This window comes from Orcinus orca, chromosome 2 (genome assembly GCF_937001465.1).
Source record: "Orcinus orca chromosome 2, mOrcOrc1.1, whole genome shotgun sequence".
Lineage (NCBI taxonomy): Eukaryota > Metazoa > Chordata > Mammalia > Artiodactyla > Delphinidae > Orcinus > Orcinus orca.
In genome coordinates, this window is record NC_064560.1 from 1,123,732 (window position 1) to 1,139,323 (window position 15,592).

Below are 15,592 nucleotides of genomic sequence, written 5' to 3' on the forward strand. Positions count from 1 at the left end.
AATTTATTTATTTTTGGCTGTGTTGGATCTTTGTCACTGCGCGCAGGCTTTCTCTAGTTGGCGGAGAGCAGGGGCTACTCTTTGTTGCCGTGCGTGGGCTTCTCATTGCGGAGCACGGGCTCTAGGTGCATAGGCTTCGGTAGCTGCGGCACGCGGGCTCAGTAGTTGTGGCACATGGGCTTAGTTGCTCCGCAGCATGTGGGATCCTCCCGGAGCAGGGATCGAACCCGTGTCCCCTGCATTGGCAGGCGGATTCTTAACCACGGCGCCACCAGGGAAGTCCCCATCTTTTTAATGGAAGAGACTTCTTGATCCACTTCTAAATTCCTTTTCCTCCTCATTTCTTTTTTTTTAAGTTACAGTTGTTAGTTTTGCTAAGTGTTCTAGATAAATCTGTTTCATAGAATGTGAAATCTAGTCCCTATTCAAAAAGCCCCTGGCAGAAGACCTAAATAGACATTTCTCCAAAGAAGATATACAGATTGCCCACAAACACATGAAAGGATGCTCAACATCACTAATCATTAGAGAAATGCAAGTCAAAACTACAGTGAGGTATCCCCTCACACCTGTCAGAATGGCCATCATCAAAAAATCTGCAAACAATAAATGCTGGAGAGGGTGTGGAGAAAAGGGAACCCTCCTGCACTGTTGGTGGGAAGGTAAATTGGTACAGCCACTATGGAGAACAGTATGGAGGTTCCTTACAAAACTACAAATAGAACTACCATACGACCCAGCAATCCCACTACTGGGCATATACCCTGAGAAAACCGTAATTCCAAAAGAGTCATGTACCACAGTGTTCACTGCAGCACTATTTACAATAGCCAGGACATGGAAGCAACCTAAGTGTCCATCGACAGATGAATGGATAAGGAAGATGTGGCACATATATACAGTGGAATATTACTCAGCCATGAAAAGAAATGAAATTGAGTTGTTTGTAGTGAGGTGGGTGGACCTAGAGTCTGTCATACAGAGTGAAGTAAGAAAGAGAAAAACAAATTCTGTATGCTAACACATATATATGGAATCTTAAAAAAACAAAACAAAACATGGTTCTGAAGGACCTAGGGGCAGGACAGGAATAAAGATGCAGACGTAGAGAATGGACTTGAGGACACAGGGAGCGGGAAGGGTAAGCTGGGACGAAGTGAGAGAGTGGCATGGACATACATACGCTACCAAATGTAAAATAGATAGCTAGTGGGAAGCAGCCACATAGCACAGCGAGATCAGCTCGGTGCTTTGTGACCACCTAGAGGGGTGGGATAGGGAGGGTGGGAGGGAGACACAAGAGGGAAGAGATATGGGAACATATGTATATGTATAACTGATTCACTTTGTTATAAAGCAGAAACTAACACACCATTGTAGAGCAATTATACTCCCATAAAGATGTTAAAACAAAAAAAAAAAACCCTGTTTCTGAAAATTGGAATCCATGATCTCAAACCCTGCTGCTGCTTTATCAACTAAGTTTACTGAGTATTCTAAATCCTTTGTTGTCATTTCAAACAGTCTTCACAGCATCTTCACGAGGAGTAGATTCCACCTCAAGAAACCACTTTTTTCGCTTATCCATGAGAAGCAGTTCCTCATCCATTCAGGTTTTATCATGAGATTGCAGTAATTCAGTCACATCTTCAGCTCCACTTCTAGTTCTCTTGCTGTTTCCACCATGTCTGCAGTTCCTTCCTCCACCGAAGTCTTGAACCCCTCAAAGTCATCCGTGAGGGTTGGAATCAGCTTCTTCCAAACTTCTGTGAATGTTGATATTTTGACCTCTTACCGTGAATCATGAATGTTCTTAACGGCATCTACAATGGTGAATCCTTCCCAGAGGGTTTTCAATTCACTTTACCTAGATCAGTCAGAAGACTCACTGTCTGTGGCAACTATAGCCTTATGAAATGTATTTCTCAAAAAAGAACAGGAAGTTGAAGTGAGCCTTGATCCATGGGCTGCAGAATAGATGTTGTGTTAACAGGCATGGAAACAACATGAATCTTGTCCATCTCCATCAGAGTTCTTGGGTGACCAGATGCCTTGTCAGTGAGCTGTAATATTTTGGGAGGAATCTTTTTTTCTTAGCAGTAGGTCTCAGCAGTGGGCTGAACATATTCAGTAAACCATGTTATAAACTGATGGGCTGTCATCAAGGCTTTGCTGTTCCTTTTACAGAGCACAGGCAGAGTAGATAGATTTAGCACAGAGTTCTTAAGGGCCCTGGGATTTTCAGATGGTAGATTGAGCATTGGCTTCAACTTCAAGTCACCAGCTGCCTTAGCCCCTGAGAGAGTCAGCCTGTCCTTTGAAGCTTTGATGCCAGCCATTGACTTCTCTCTATGAAACAGAAGGCTCTTTCATCTACATTGGAGATCTGTTGAGTGTAGGTACCTTCATGAATGATCTTAGCTAGATCTCCTGGGTGACTTGCTGCAGCTTCTACATCAGCACTTGTGGCTTCACCTTGCACTTCGATGTTATGGAGACCGTTTCTTTCCTTCAGCCTCATGAGCCAACCTCTGCTAGCTTCCTCACCTCTCTCAGCCTTCGTAGAATTGAAGAGAGTTGGGGCCTTGCTCTGGACTAGGCTTTGGCCTAGGGGAATGTAGTGGCTGGTTTGATCTTCTGTCCAGCTCAGTAAAAGTTTCTCCACAGGAGCAGTTAAGGCTGTTGCTCTTTCTTCCTTGTGTTCACTGGAGCAGCACTTCTAATTCTCCTTCTAGAACTTTTCTCTCGCATTCACAGCTTGGCTAACTGTTTGGTGCAAGAGGCCCAGCTTGCTTCCCGTCTTGGCTTTCGACCAGCCTTCCTCACTGAGCTTCACCATGTCTGGCTTTTCACTCGGAGTGAGAGACGTGTGACTCTTTGTGTCACTGAGCACTGAGAGGCCATTGCAGGGTTATTAACTGGCCTCATTTCAGCATTGCTGTGTCTCAGGGAAGAGCGTGGCCCGAGGCGGGTCAGTGGAGGTGGTTGGTGGTGCTTCAGAACAGTTACAGTCGCAACTCAAAGGTCACTCACCACGGATCGCTATAACAAATAGAGTAACACGAACAAGTTGGAAATACCGCGAGAATTACCAAACTGCGACACAGAGACGCGGGGTGAGCCAGTGCTGTTGGAAAAATGGCGCTGATAGATGTAAGATTGCCGCAGACCTTCGATTTGTAAGAAACCCAGTAACTGAAGCGCAATAAAGCAAAGCTCAGTAAAACAGAGGTAGGCCTGTAGTTGTTCCTGTTGATTGAAATGGTTAATTCTTGCTCATTTCTTCTCGTAACAGCTCTGGTTCTGACGGCTAATTAATTTCCAGGACCACTGGACCATCTAAATTGCTCTTCCCACTTCCAGTTTTTGTTCATTGTCTTGTAGCCTCCATACGACTTGCTAGCTCATTTTTGGGTGTGGGGAGTTGAATTATGTTACCTTGATGCTGAAAAATAAAGACATGGAATGAAATTGAAGTACTAACAGTTAGATTTTTGTAGTGGACCTTTTTGTATCATGAATCAAGTGTGGGTATTTATATCTTGGGTTTTCTTAAGACAATAGAAACCATCATCCCTGATGGTCTCTGAGATGTGTAGATTATTCATAAAACTCATGAATTACTTTTAAGCAGTTTTTAGGAAGAGTTGGTCCTGTAGTGAGGAGATATGATGCCATCTTCATCATCTTGAAAGCAGGCACCTTTCCTGAAACTTAACTTTTTGAAAACTTCATACTGTTTTAGTTGAAATTTGGCAAAACTTAAAAGAGCAAGTGTGGAAACTGTTTAAGAAGTTGAAAAATAATTGCAAAAACGTACTGGATAATTGTGACTTCTAGTACTCTGTCAGTTGAACTTTTTTGCCTTTTCTCTATGTACGTTGTGTCTTTATTAGAAGTTTTATTTTATAAAAAGCTACAAGTTGCTAGAAATGATAAAAATGAGGTTTTGCAATGATGAGTTAGTGATATACAGTGATCTGTAGTATGATAGAAACCAGTGCAAACATCAAATATGACTTATAATTCACTTTGCTTTTTATTTTTTAAGGGACCAGTTACTCTCCCCAAGAAAATTCACACAACCACAGTGCTCTTCATAGTTCAAATTCACATTCTTCTAATCCAAGCAGTAATCCAAGCAAAACTTCAGATGCAGTAAGTATATAAACATGCCCAATTTTGTGTTTTTGGAATTCATTGCAAAAAAATTATTTTTAAATCAAAGTTGATCTTTTCTTAACGCACTTGAACTAATGAGCTGGCCTTATTATTCGAACTGAGCGTGGTCCAAATATGCCATCTTGGTACTGTTTCACCAAGAAATAATATTGTTTGCCTTCCTCTGTGGAGCAGAATTTACCATTGTGATATTTGAGATGCACAGAACTCTAGATTGTGAAACTTGTGGCTTAACTTGAGCTGCTTCTTTTCATAATCTATAAACTTCTGTTAAAAAAAAATTCTATAAATTTATTGAGTGTCTACTTGTATTACATACTCTACAAGACACTAGTGACATAGAGGTCCCTCTTCTGAAAGGCATGAAACCCAGTGAGGAATTGTAGGTATTTCTAAAAATGAAGTAATTGTTAATGAAGTTAACTATTACTCAGGTTGAACTTTTTAGAGTCAAGGTTCAAACAAAAGTTTTAATACATTCATTCAAAAATAAGGTTTCAATTTCCCAGGCATATGCTAGGTTGTTGATGTATAGAACTGAGAAAATGTAGCCCATCTTAAAGGAACTTTTGGACCTATGGTGGAGACTGAAAAGTAAACCATTAAAATGATGCATGTTAATGTTGCTGGGGAGCCCTCAAGAGGGGGGCTGCAGCCTGGAAGAGGAAGGTGTGCTGGCCAACAGACTGACTGTAACCCACGCAGTGGAAGAGGTTGGAATTTGTGTAGCATGAAAAGGAACAGCACCTACAAAGACGTAGAAATATGAAATAACACCACATGTTTGCAGAACACGGATTTCGATGGTGTGGAAGAATGGCAGGGGCTCAGGTTACAGAGAGAAATGGGGCCGGATTACAAAGCATTCTCTGCCTTTCCAGGGAATATGAACTATATGTAAAGGCAGTGGAGAGCTACTAAAGGGTAAAATCAGTGAAGTACCATGTTTGCAATTTTAAAAACATGATCGGAAAATACATTATAGGAAGGAAGAGCAACTAGAAGGCTGTAGAAGTGTAGGCTGAATCCGGCAGACAGTGCCTCTGTTACTCAGGTGATCATCATACCTTAATGGTACTGAAAACCCTTGGGGGTTATTATTATTTGTCTCTTGTTGAATCAGTGTAGATAGTACATTTCCATAGAAAATTGAGACATCAGCGATTTTCGTAAAAATTTTAGAGTAGTTTTTAGGGTCCAATTAGGAAAACAGGACTCATACCGGTTATTTTAGCATAGAGAATTTCAAATACAGGAAAGGAAAAGGAACGTATAGTGATTACCCCTGACGGCTGGGAGCAAAAGGAAGAGGTTGGGGTTATCAGAACCCAGTTGCTCAGAGGAAGAGCCTTGCACAGTTGGTGATGGTACCTCTGTGAGGTACGACGAAGCTGGTTCTGATTCTGGGTTGAGAGCTGGAAAATGGAACCCGCTGCACTGTAAGGCTTCTTCCTCCTGCCTTTCATCCCTCCTCTAATGCCTGGTATTGGCAGAATCTAAGAGGAAGCCAGCTGGCTAAACAGAATGTAATTGGCGTTATCCCAGCCTTAGCATCACAGAATAGAGAAAGGGTGGTATCGAGACTGAGACGACAGCTTGATGAACCTTCACAGGTGTTGTCATCACACTGCTTGTGCTGAATCACTTTCACTAAGACATATACTCAGCATTTTGCAATGCGTGTCTCTATTTTTGTGAAAAATGGCCCCATTAAATTAACAGGTTAGCACTAACCTAATGTTTCCTTTATTACTGACAGTTTAGATTTGGTATTTGCTATTAGGACAGAGGCGGGCCATGTGGACATCGTTTTGGTGGAAAAAATTCCTTATTCAGGGAAAACAGTTTCTGATTATTTTGATTTTCAAGAAATGGATTGACATAATGAAATCAGAAAGAATAAATAATGGGCATCAGATAAGTTTGAAAGATCCAAATTCTAAAGGGTGTCAGGGGACTGCGCTGTGTGAATGGAAACTGAAGACAGATTAAATGTCATGTGTTTTCAGAGTCAGGGTTCCCCTTTCTGTAGATTTCAACTCTGGGTATATAATTAACCTCAAGTAGTGGTCTTTTTCACCATAATGTACCCGGGGGAATGACATTTTTGCAAACTATAATTTAATGTTACCTGAGAGCCTGGGTTTTGAACATCTCTGAAGGTTACTTGTAAACTGACTTTGTCCTAAAGTCACTTCCAGTGGAAGGTTTTTGAGTAGTAAAGTAAAACATAAGGTCGCCTTTCATTAATACTTTCATAATGAAAGAAGAGATGAACAGAAGAATATCAGGTAACCCAGGTCAACACATTATTTTAACCCAGGTTAAAATATGGAATAGCTTTTTTTTAAAGTGGGTTTTTATTTTGTGCTTTCTGAGCTTTAAATATGTCTTTGAAAATCAGTAGCAGTATTATTTGGAGTTACGCACGCAGATATGTGTTTGTATGGGTGATTTATATTTATCAAGTTAACTGTTGGAAGTCGAGTTGCAGTTACCTTGTTTTTTAGTATGAAGATATTCACAGGTAGGCCTCGTTGAATTTAAATATGTAGCCTGTTGAACGCCTCCTGCTTCCTAATGTAAATCATGGTAGGATTTACAGACATCATGTAGGCTGCCTTAGATTATGTTATGCATATTCCTGATTTTTTTAAAGAGATCTCTTTATTCAGAAAATCTGTTTATTTAGGAAGAGAAATTTATTTCCCTTTAAAGACATTATAATTGGAATCTTCCCTTAAGTATCGTTTACCAATTTTGATTTGCTGGAAGTGCTTTAAATTCAGTCCTAGGTTACTTTGCATTTATACTCCAGCTCCCCTTGTTATGAATTAAATATCTTCTGTTATCAATTAAATATCTTCTGGAGGTTTTAAGTTGGAGGTTCTTCTTCACATGTATTCTCTGTAACCAGTCTTGACTGAAGATATTCTACTTAACCATAGAACTCTTAGGACTCCATGAAATTCTTTGTTACAGTGAGTGCCATCTTTGATGTTATTTAATGAACTGTTCTTTATTAACAGTGCATAATTAAATTCCGAGATTAACACTTTATTTTCCATAGTTTAACTTTGAGGAGAAGTGGTGGAACTCTGTATTTTGGAGAGAGTAAATAGGGAGATGCTTTTTTATTTAAGAAGAGAAAAGCAGCATTGATATAAGTTCTAAAAGTCATTTTGAACTGAAGAGTAGACGGGTGCTACAGGAACTATTGAGTGCCATTCTTAGAGAGCAGCCATTCATGCTTCATAGTCTCAGGGCCTCTATATTCATGAAAATTGAGAGCTTCTGTTTATGTGGACTCCGTCGTGAGTAACCATATTAAAAATTAAAATTGATAAATTTGAAAGATAATTTAAAAATTGTAAAGCTATTACATGTCAACACATTTAATATATTTTTTTGAAAAATAACTTTCTGTTTTTTTGAAAAATAGACATTGAGCATCTCTTTAAATGCCTGAGTAGGGAGAAGAAACATAGAATTTCATAGTTGTTCTACCTTCAGTCTTTTGTGATATCAGATCTCCCATAAAGCCTCTGAGAAAACTCCCCTGTGTTCTTGTGATAGAATGAGGAGGAAAAAGACAAAATTATCTGAGTATTATTTATGAAACTATTTATGAAGATAGTTGTGATTTTGTGAATGATCTCGGGGTTCCTCAAGGGTTCCTGGGCAGCACTTGGCAACTACAGCAAGCCTAATTTAGAAAACTTGAAATGTTTGCAAAACTTTTAATTCTTAATTTTAGATACCTTTTTTTAATCAAGGAACTTGAGAATCTAATATATAACGTGATGACTATAGTTGGTGATGCTGTATTGTGTCATGGAAATTTGCTAAGAGAGTAGAGCGTCAGTGTTCTAATCAGAAGAAGCGCCTGTGAGTGAGGTGACGAGACAGACGTGGTAGTTAACTAGACGAGCAAACCCTTCCCAGTGAACGTGGGCGTCCAGTCGTTACTGTGTGCGCTTTAAATGTCTTACAATTTTATTTGTCAGTTATACCTTAGTAAGGCTGAAAAAAATACAACGAGGGGGGTGGGGAATTTAACACCTCCTGTTGCATATCAGCATTTAAAAACATTAAAAACCCTGTTACTTAAAGGTTTTTTCCTTAACCTTTTTTTGAGGATAGAAGTAGGGTGGAGAAGATGAGCTTAAGTTACTAGTATGTGATTGCAGTGCTGTACCTGGAGCACGTTCTGTTAAGTAAGACATTAACTCGTACCAGCCTAGGGTTTGGTGAACCCATGCTCTTCAAGGTTCTGGTCTGTGAACTTTGAACCATCCTGGAGGCTGTGCCAGAGTGCAGATTGACTGCCGTCAAACGCACTGCCTAGTTGAGCGGTGGCAGTGTCTGTCCCGGAAGCGGGCCTTTGGCTCGGGAAGCAGTGTGTCAGCGTGCGCTGGGCTCCTCTTCTCTCCAGACAGGCCACAGCCGGCACAGGCACCGCTGTGAGGGGCGCGGGCTTAGACCCTCTGCTCCACTCTGGTGGCCTCTGTTCCCCTGCCTCAAATCTCCTTCTGCCTCTCCAGACCAAACTAGTAACCCCACGTGGCCACTTGCCCAGCAAACCAAATCTTGCAGATACCTCCGTAGAGGGGCTCAGCTGGCATATACTAATGTAGGTGTAGGGAGTGGTAGGTGGTGGAAAAGAGCCTTTTGAATTCCACCTTCTGTGGTTGGGTTTCCTGCAGGCTGGCAAAGCCTCCTGGGAGCTAGAGGGCTTGAGAGTTCACTCTCCACTGGTCTTTAGAGGTTTGGAAGCACAGGGCTGATTTCCAGCAGCTTCATGATTTTGAACACCAGCCTGAGAGCATAATCTGCATCGTTTCTTCAACTGTCCTCAGAATTCTTACGACATTTCCAAAACTGGTATTGACTTAGTGGAAATAATAGATGTCCAGAAACCTGAGTTTTGATCCTTTCTTCTGCCACTGATTACTTTTGTGACCTGTGGACAACTTGTAAGTTCTTTCAGCTTGTTCCTGTGTGGTAGATTAAAGAAAGCTGGGTAGGCAGTACATAAGAGTCCCTTTCCTTAAGCTTTAAAATTGTGTTCCTCTGCACTGTGGTGAGCCCAGAAGAAGGATGGGCTGCCAGAGTATAACCTTATTATTTCATTTTAGCCTCAAAGCTCCTTTGAAAACTGTTAAATTCATGCACAAGTGTACTTGGGGTTCTACCAGATTTCCTGGAGCTGCTGCAGGCACTTAAACATTACTTTTGTTGAGATTCATTCCATGAGAACTGGGCCTTTCAGATATTTCTAACGTCATTATAATTTTACAGTGCCTGTGAAATTACTAGCAAGAGACTGTATCTGAGAACTTTCGGAAGACAGACCAGTTTTAGTTATGGGAAAATGAGCAACGCTGCCGACACTGTATACTGTGTGAGACAAGGTTTAGTTAATACTTGACCCATCTCATGGATTTTGAAGTTGAAACAAATCCGTAGCTTTTAATTAGCTTTGTGTTTACATTAAAGTTTTTTTGTGTGTGCTTTTTTCCCACTGAGTAACAGTGAATACAGGCAGGCTGTTCTCTGTCACACTATTTGTGATTACTTTGTGCCTTAGAGTGTTTAGAACTGATGTACTCTCATGCCATCAGATCAGTCAGTTGAGAGTGGCTTCTCCATGTGACTAGATTTCAGCAATTAAAACTGTGGTAATGGGGGGCTTTGTAATGCTTTTCTGAAGTCACTATGATGTTAGTTTCGTGTCATTCTTCCTGTGCCTAATGAACCTGCTGATCTGTTTAATTTGATATTTTATAGAGTTTTCCATTGTTCCCCTTGAAGGTTTTCGTAGACTAGGGTCTCCTAAGATATATATGCAGATAATTACATCTTAGACGTCTTAGAGCAGGGGACTTTTATCTCAAGTCTTTTTCCATATGTATGCCTTGAAAACCATTGACATTCTTGATATTTCATACCAAGTGATTAAATTGTATTAACGTGTGCTAATTTTCTAAAATGTGTTTTTAAGCCTTATGATTCTGCCGATGACTGGTCTGAGCATATTAGCTCCTCTGGGAAAAAATACTACTACAATTGTCGAACAGAAGTTTCACAGTGGGAGAAACCAAAGGAGTGGCTTGAAAGGTATTTGCTCATTTAAGTGAACAGTATCTCTCATTGTTGATCCTACCGGCTAACGTCTTAAGTGCTAATCGTTCTGAACAGTATTTCTCACTGCTGATCCTGCCGGCGAACGTCTTAGGTGCTAATCGTTCTGAGCTTAGGTTTCTTAGTGTGATGCTCGTCACTCCTTAACTGCAGTGGTTGGCCCATCGTCTGTGTTTTCCATAATTTCTCTTTACCTTAAAAAGCAAAACGAAAAAAACTAGGACAGACGAGCAGCTGTCCACAAGGGCCTTGTGAACAGTCAGTGTATTTATGTAATTTAAAAATTTATATTAATCTGTTATCTATCATACATCTTCCCTGTAATTTGTATTAGAAAACTTTATCATTCTTGTAGGACAATAATATGTTTCCTTCATATATGGAGAGTTATCATTACAAAGTTTTGGTTGTAGGGTTAATGGCATGTGAATAATTGGTATAATATTGCCATCAGTGAGAAACATTAATGTTGTTTGCTATATCCCATGTCCCACACCAGTTGAATGATATTACTGCCTTGTTCTTTTATGTTCCACGTACAGTTTCGTTGAGCATTTGACCAGAAGTGTTAAATGTAGATTCATTGTATGTCTTGTAATTTTGTGGATGTGTCTTTTATTTTTAGAGAACAGAGACAAAAGGAAGCAAACAAGATGGCAGTTAATAGCTTCCCAAAAGATAGGGATTACAGAAGAGAGGTGATGCAAGCAACAGCCACTAGTGGGTTTGCCGGTGGAAGTAAGTATTAACTTCTTTCTTGGAACCAATAGAATGTTTGATTCATTCCTGTAGTTTGTTTACTTTACAGATCTATGTGCATAGCCGTTTGTATAGGTAAACTAAAAGAAACAGACACATAAAAGGTTTTCTGTGTTGGGTCTGTCCTTGTAACGGGCATCATTTTGTTCTTGAAACGGTGCACGTGGAGGTGTCCATCACTACCCGTGATGGCTCTAATGCCGTTGAGTTGGTGAAGAAGTAAGCTTTCATGCTGTGGATTGACAAGAGACCCCACCCCCGTTTACACTGGTCACTGAGAGACCCGCTGGGTTTCAGTCCAGTAACTGAACGATAGCTGCACACAGAGAGTGACGTGAAGTGACTGTCTTCGTCTGTGTTACCAGCGAGAAGCTTGTTCATCCTTGTATATGGAAATGGGTTTCACCACGATTGTAGATCTGTGTGCCGTCTCCATACTATGGGCACCTTCAGGTTCTTTTGAGGTCAGATTTTGTCCGAGTTGGACAATATGGGTAACATACATTTATTTTTAAGTTCAAGTAAAATTTGAATTTGAAGATTTCACTAAATATATTCTATTCCCAGTGACTGGTCTTGCCCAGAATAAAATTTAAATGCCACATAGAATTCTTAGGCTCTTCATTGAATTTTGAAGTTCTGAGAATTTTTAGATGTGTTTTGGGAATTCTTAGACTTAAGCGTTTGCATTCTCCTTCTGTAACTCAAGACAAAAAGTAGGGTTATATTTGGTCCCAGTGGGGGATATTGAATTTTTGATGGGAGAAATTACTTAAGATGAAACAAATAATACAGTTCTGTAGGGCTGAATGTTTAAAGTATGTTCCCTGGAACATTTAACTTTTATATTAGTGAAATTGTACTTAATTCTTAGAAAATAACAATGGTTTAAAGCACTGAAGTTAGGGAATTTAAGAATATTGTATATTGAGACAGAAGACCTGGGTTGTAATCCCATTTCACTTAATATCTTAAGTAACTGTGACTTTCCGGCAAATAACTAAAAATGAGAGGTTTTCCTTTTTTCCAGGCTAAAAAAAATATAGTGCCCAGCTTGTGGTCCTCCTGAACAAATAAATTGTGGGCGTCCAGGAAGACTCGCTAGATGAGTGTAAAAATAACGTTTTTTAGTTACTGGGCCAGGCCTCTCCACGTAGTAGCTGATGGTTCCCAGAGAAGAAAAGATCACAGCCTAGTATGTTTGTTCTTTCCAAAATTACGTAGTCACTCGTCCTCTCTTGGGGTAATTAGAGGTCTGATAGAAAAGTTGGTGGAAGTGAAAATAGTACTTTTGGCTGCTTAATAAAAATCTTTAAGGAAATAAAATCAGAATTGTGGTTTCAAATTATCTGTGTGCATCTTTTTCTTTCAAAAGGGAAATCAGTTTTTTCTTCTTTAAGATTTCAGAAGTTAGGCATGTTTGTTATTAAAAGTAGAGAGAGGGAAAGTATTTTAATCTCACGACTCAGGAACGCTTGGAGACATACACTTTTTTCTAGCTGCACGTGAAAGTATATAAAAACTACATATGCATGTATTTTACACCAAAAATAGGATTGTATGTTACTGTTCTTAACCTGTTTCTTCTGTTCAATAATGTTTCAAGGATATGGAACTTCCCTGGCGACCCAGTGGTTAAGACTCTTGTGCTTCTACTGCACGGAGCGCGGGTTCGATCCCTGGTTGAGGAACTAAGATCCCGCGTGCCGCGCGGCGCGGCCAAAAAAAAATTAAGAAAAAAATGTTTTCCAAGGATTTGTTTCCTTTTGCCATTTTATAGTTCAACGTATGTTAACTGCATGGTGTTCCGGTTTTGGACGTGCCCCCATTCATAAATAATCCTCTCTCCGTGGATACCCACGTGGTTTTCAGCTTCTTCCTGCAGTAAACAATGCTGTTGTTCGTATTTCTGCCCACTTCCCTGATTACTTCCTTAGCTAAATTCCTAGAAGTGCAGATGAGGAGTCGGTGGGTCTTTGTGCTGAAATGGACTCCTTTGTCACACTTCTTGAGTTTTAAGTAATGTTTAAGAAAGGGCTGCAGCTGTATTGCTGCTACTTTTTTTTTAATTGGTCAACTGACTGTACTTGGCGTGATGGTAATAATGGTTCCTAGGCACTGAAGTGCTTAACTTTGTCTATCCAAAAAATGCTGGCAGAGTGTCCCATATGTCTGGTACGTTGGTGTTCATGTAGGGTAGGGCCTAAAGCTCTGTTGTCCCCAACAGCCAGCTAAAGAGGTGTGCGTGTGGTGGAGGGGACAGGGAGGGTTGGGAACGTTTCCTACGTAAAGAGGTAAAGGTAGGAAAAAGATTCTTCAAGAGTGTTTTTGTGTTTCGGGAGTTCTGGCAATGTAGCAAATAATACCCACAGTTTGACAGTGAAGTTGTAGGGGTAAAATTTTAAATTTGGTATTACTGCTGCTGTAATTGTACTGGTGTAGTTGTATTGTTGATTATTTTTATTACCTTTAATCGGTGCCTCACAGACTGATTGCTCTGTGGTTAGAGAAACTTTAACTTGGGTTCTTCAGCAGTGGCACGGATGGCGCTTGGGGTCAGGGAATGCGTATGGATTCTGTCCTGTGTTGTAGGATGTAGAGCGTTACACCTGGCCTCTCCGTGCCAGCCCCAGTAGCACACCTCTCCTCGCCCAGTGGTGGCACCCAGAAGTGTCTGCAGATGTTTGCTGAGTGTTCCTGTTGTGGGGCTGTGCGGATGGATGGAGTCTCTGCTGAACGGCGTCACGTCTCGAGCCGTGAGCAGGAGAAAGCTGTTGGCGCCATAGCGCCCACGTGTGCTGTAATGCTCTGCAGTGTCTCTGCTGCAGGTGTGCGTTGACAACTTGAAAACTGCTTTGCGGTTTAAGCCTACTTCCTTCTTTGTGCTGTCATGCTCTCTAGACTTGGAGGAACCATGAACTGGAAAAAACGACACAGTATTCAACAGGGAGGGCATCCTTTGGTAATATCATTACATATCATGTGCTTGAGTCTTAAGGTGTTTTTCTCCTTGGAAGTTGCTTTAATCCTTCAGTTACTGATGAGACTTGTAATTTAGGCTGGAGGTTTTTTTTGACAAATACAAATTTTGTTGCCGTGATTGTTGAAATTTTCCTTCTTTTGTACTCTTTCTGCGGAAGCAGAAGTACTTTTGAGTTTAAAATATTTTTGTGGCTTTAAATTGGAAGAGGATCTGTTCTTAACATGACGGATAATACCAAGTGTATTTTTCTGACTTTGCTGCAGATGTAGGGCTCCTGTTGTCAGATAGCATTATCTATAACTTGATTTTATAACTAACTCTGGTATTTGTTAGCATCATTAAAAATATGAATTGATTTACTCACCGAATGCAGAGTTCTTTATAAAATTCAGCCATCCCAAAATGAGGTCGTCTAAGCCCTAGTACCAGCTGCTTTAGCGCCCACTAATCAGCCACGTCAGTATTCAGAAAAATCAGGCTAACAGCAAAGTAGTATTCCTCTGTAGTTGAACCCCTGTGGATAAGTCAGTCAGTTATTAGAACCAAGGTCCGTATTTTAAAAGAATGGACCGTTTACCTTTTCTATTTAAAAAAATTTTTTTTGAGTAAAAAATGTTATACCTCTCCATACATTTTGATCTTTTAAAACATCAGTGTTTTGATGTTTTAAACAAAACAGCTCATGTTTTGTTTGAGCTTATGGTGTGGCTCTAAAGAGTCCCCAAACTAGCAGCCGCTTGAAATCTCAGCGTAGATGAAGCACTTACAGTTGAGCTAAAATTCCTCTTCCAGCATTTGAATATCTATATGCTAGTGGTAAAACTGCAGACGCTAACTGGGCTCGCAGTTTTATAGAAAGATGTTAAATACAGGTATGTTGCTAAATTAGCTGATGTTAAAGACAGGATTCTAACGTAATCTTTTTTCTTCCCCTTCCGTCATTTCCAACATCTCTTTTTCCGAACTCTGAACTAAAGTGGAAGACAAGCATTCCAGTGATGCCAGTAGTTTGCTCCCACAGAATATTTTGTCTCAGACAAGCAGACACAATGACAGAGACTACAGACTGCCAAGAGCAGAGACTCACAGTAGTTCTACGCCAGTACAGCACCCCATCAAACCAGTGGTTCATCCAACTGCTGCCCCAAGCACTGTTCCTTCTAGTCCATTTACGCTACAGTCCGATCACCAGCCAAAGAAATCATTTGATGCTAATGGAGCATCCACTTTATCAAAACTGCCTACACCCACATCTTCTGTCCCTGCACAGAAAGCAGAGAGAAAAGGTATGCCGTTATTACTAGATGCTGCACGTTGAACTGTAGTTTCTGGAGTTTCTGATTATATTACATTATTTCCGTTAGCTAAATAAGACGCTTAATTATGAATTCTTCTAAAAAGTCTTCTAGAATGTTACTGCATAGATTTAGATCTAGAGTTAGCCATATTTAGCTTTTTTCTTTTTCTTTTTAATTATGAAGCCTCAGAACTGTTTTTTGCCTTTGACACTTTGAAGTCAAGTGC

At 40.3% G+C, this 15,592-nt stretch overlaps 1 protein-coding gene across 21 annotated transcripts in view; it reads left to right on the top strand.

Moving 5' to 3' along the window:
• WAC (WW domain containing adaptor with coiled-coil) overlaps positions 1-15,592 on the top strand; it is a 92,282-nt gene that overhangs the window by 44,321 nt on the left and 32,369 nt on the right. For 17 of the 21 annotated variants that reach the window (XM_049705337.1, XM_049705318.1, XM_049705329.1 and 14 more), the window contains 4 exons: positions 4,052-4,158; positions 10,187-10,302; positions 10,952-11,064; positions 15,046-15,354. In XM_049705337.1, coding sequence (XP_049561294.1) covers positions 4,052-4,158; positions 10,187-10,302; positions 10,952-11,064; positions 15,046-15,354 — 645 coding nt within the window. The remainder of the gene's footprint in view (positions 1-4,051; positions 4,159-10,186; positions 10,303-10,951; positions 11,065-15,045; positions 15,355-15,592) is intronic. The other 4 variants (XM_049705331.1, XM_049705332.1, XM_049705333.1 and 1 more) reach the window with 1 other exon arrangement.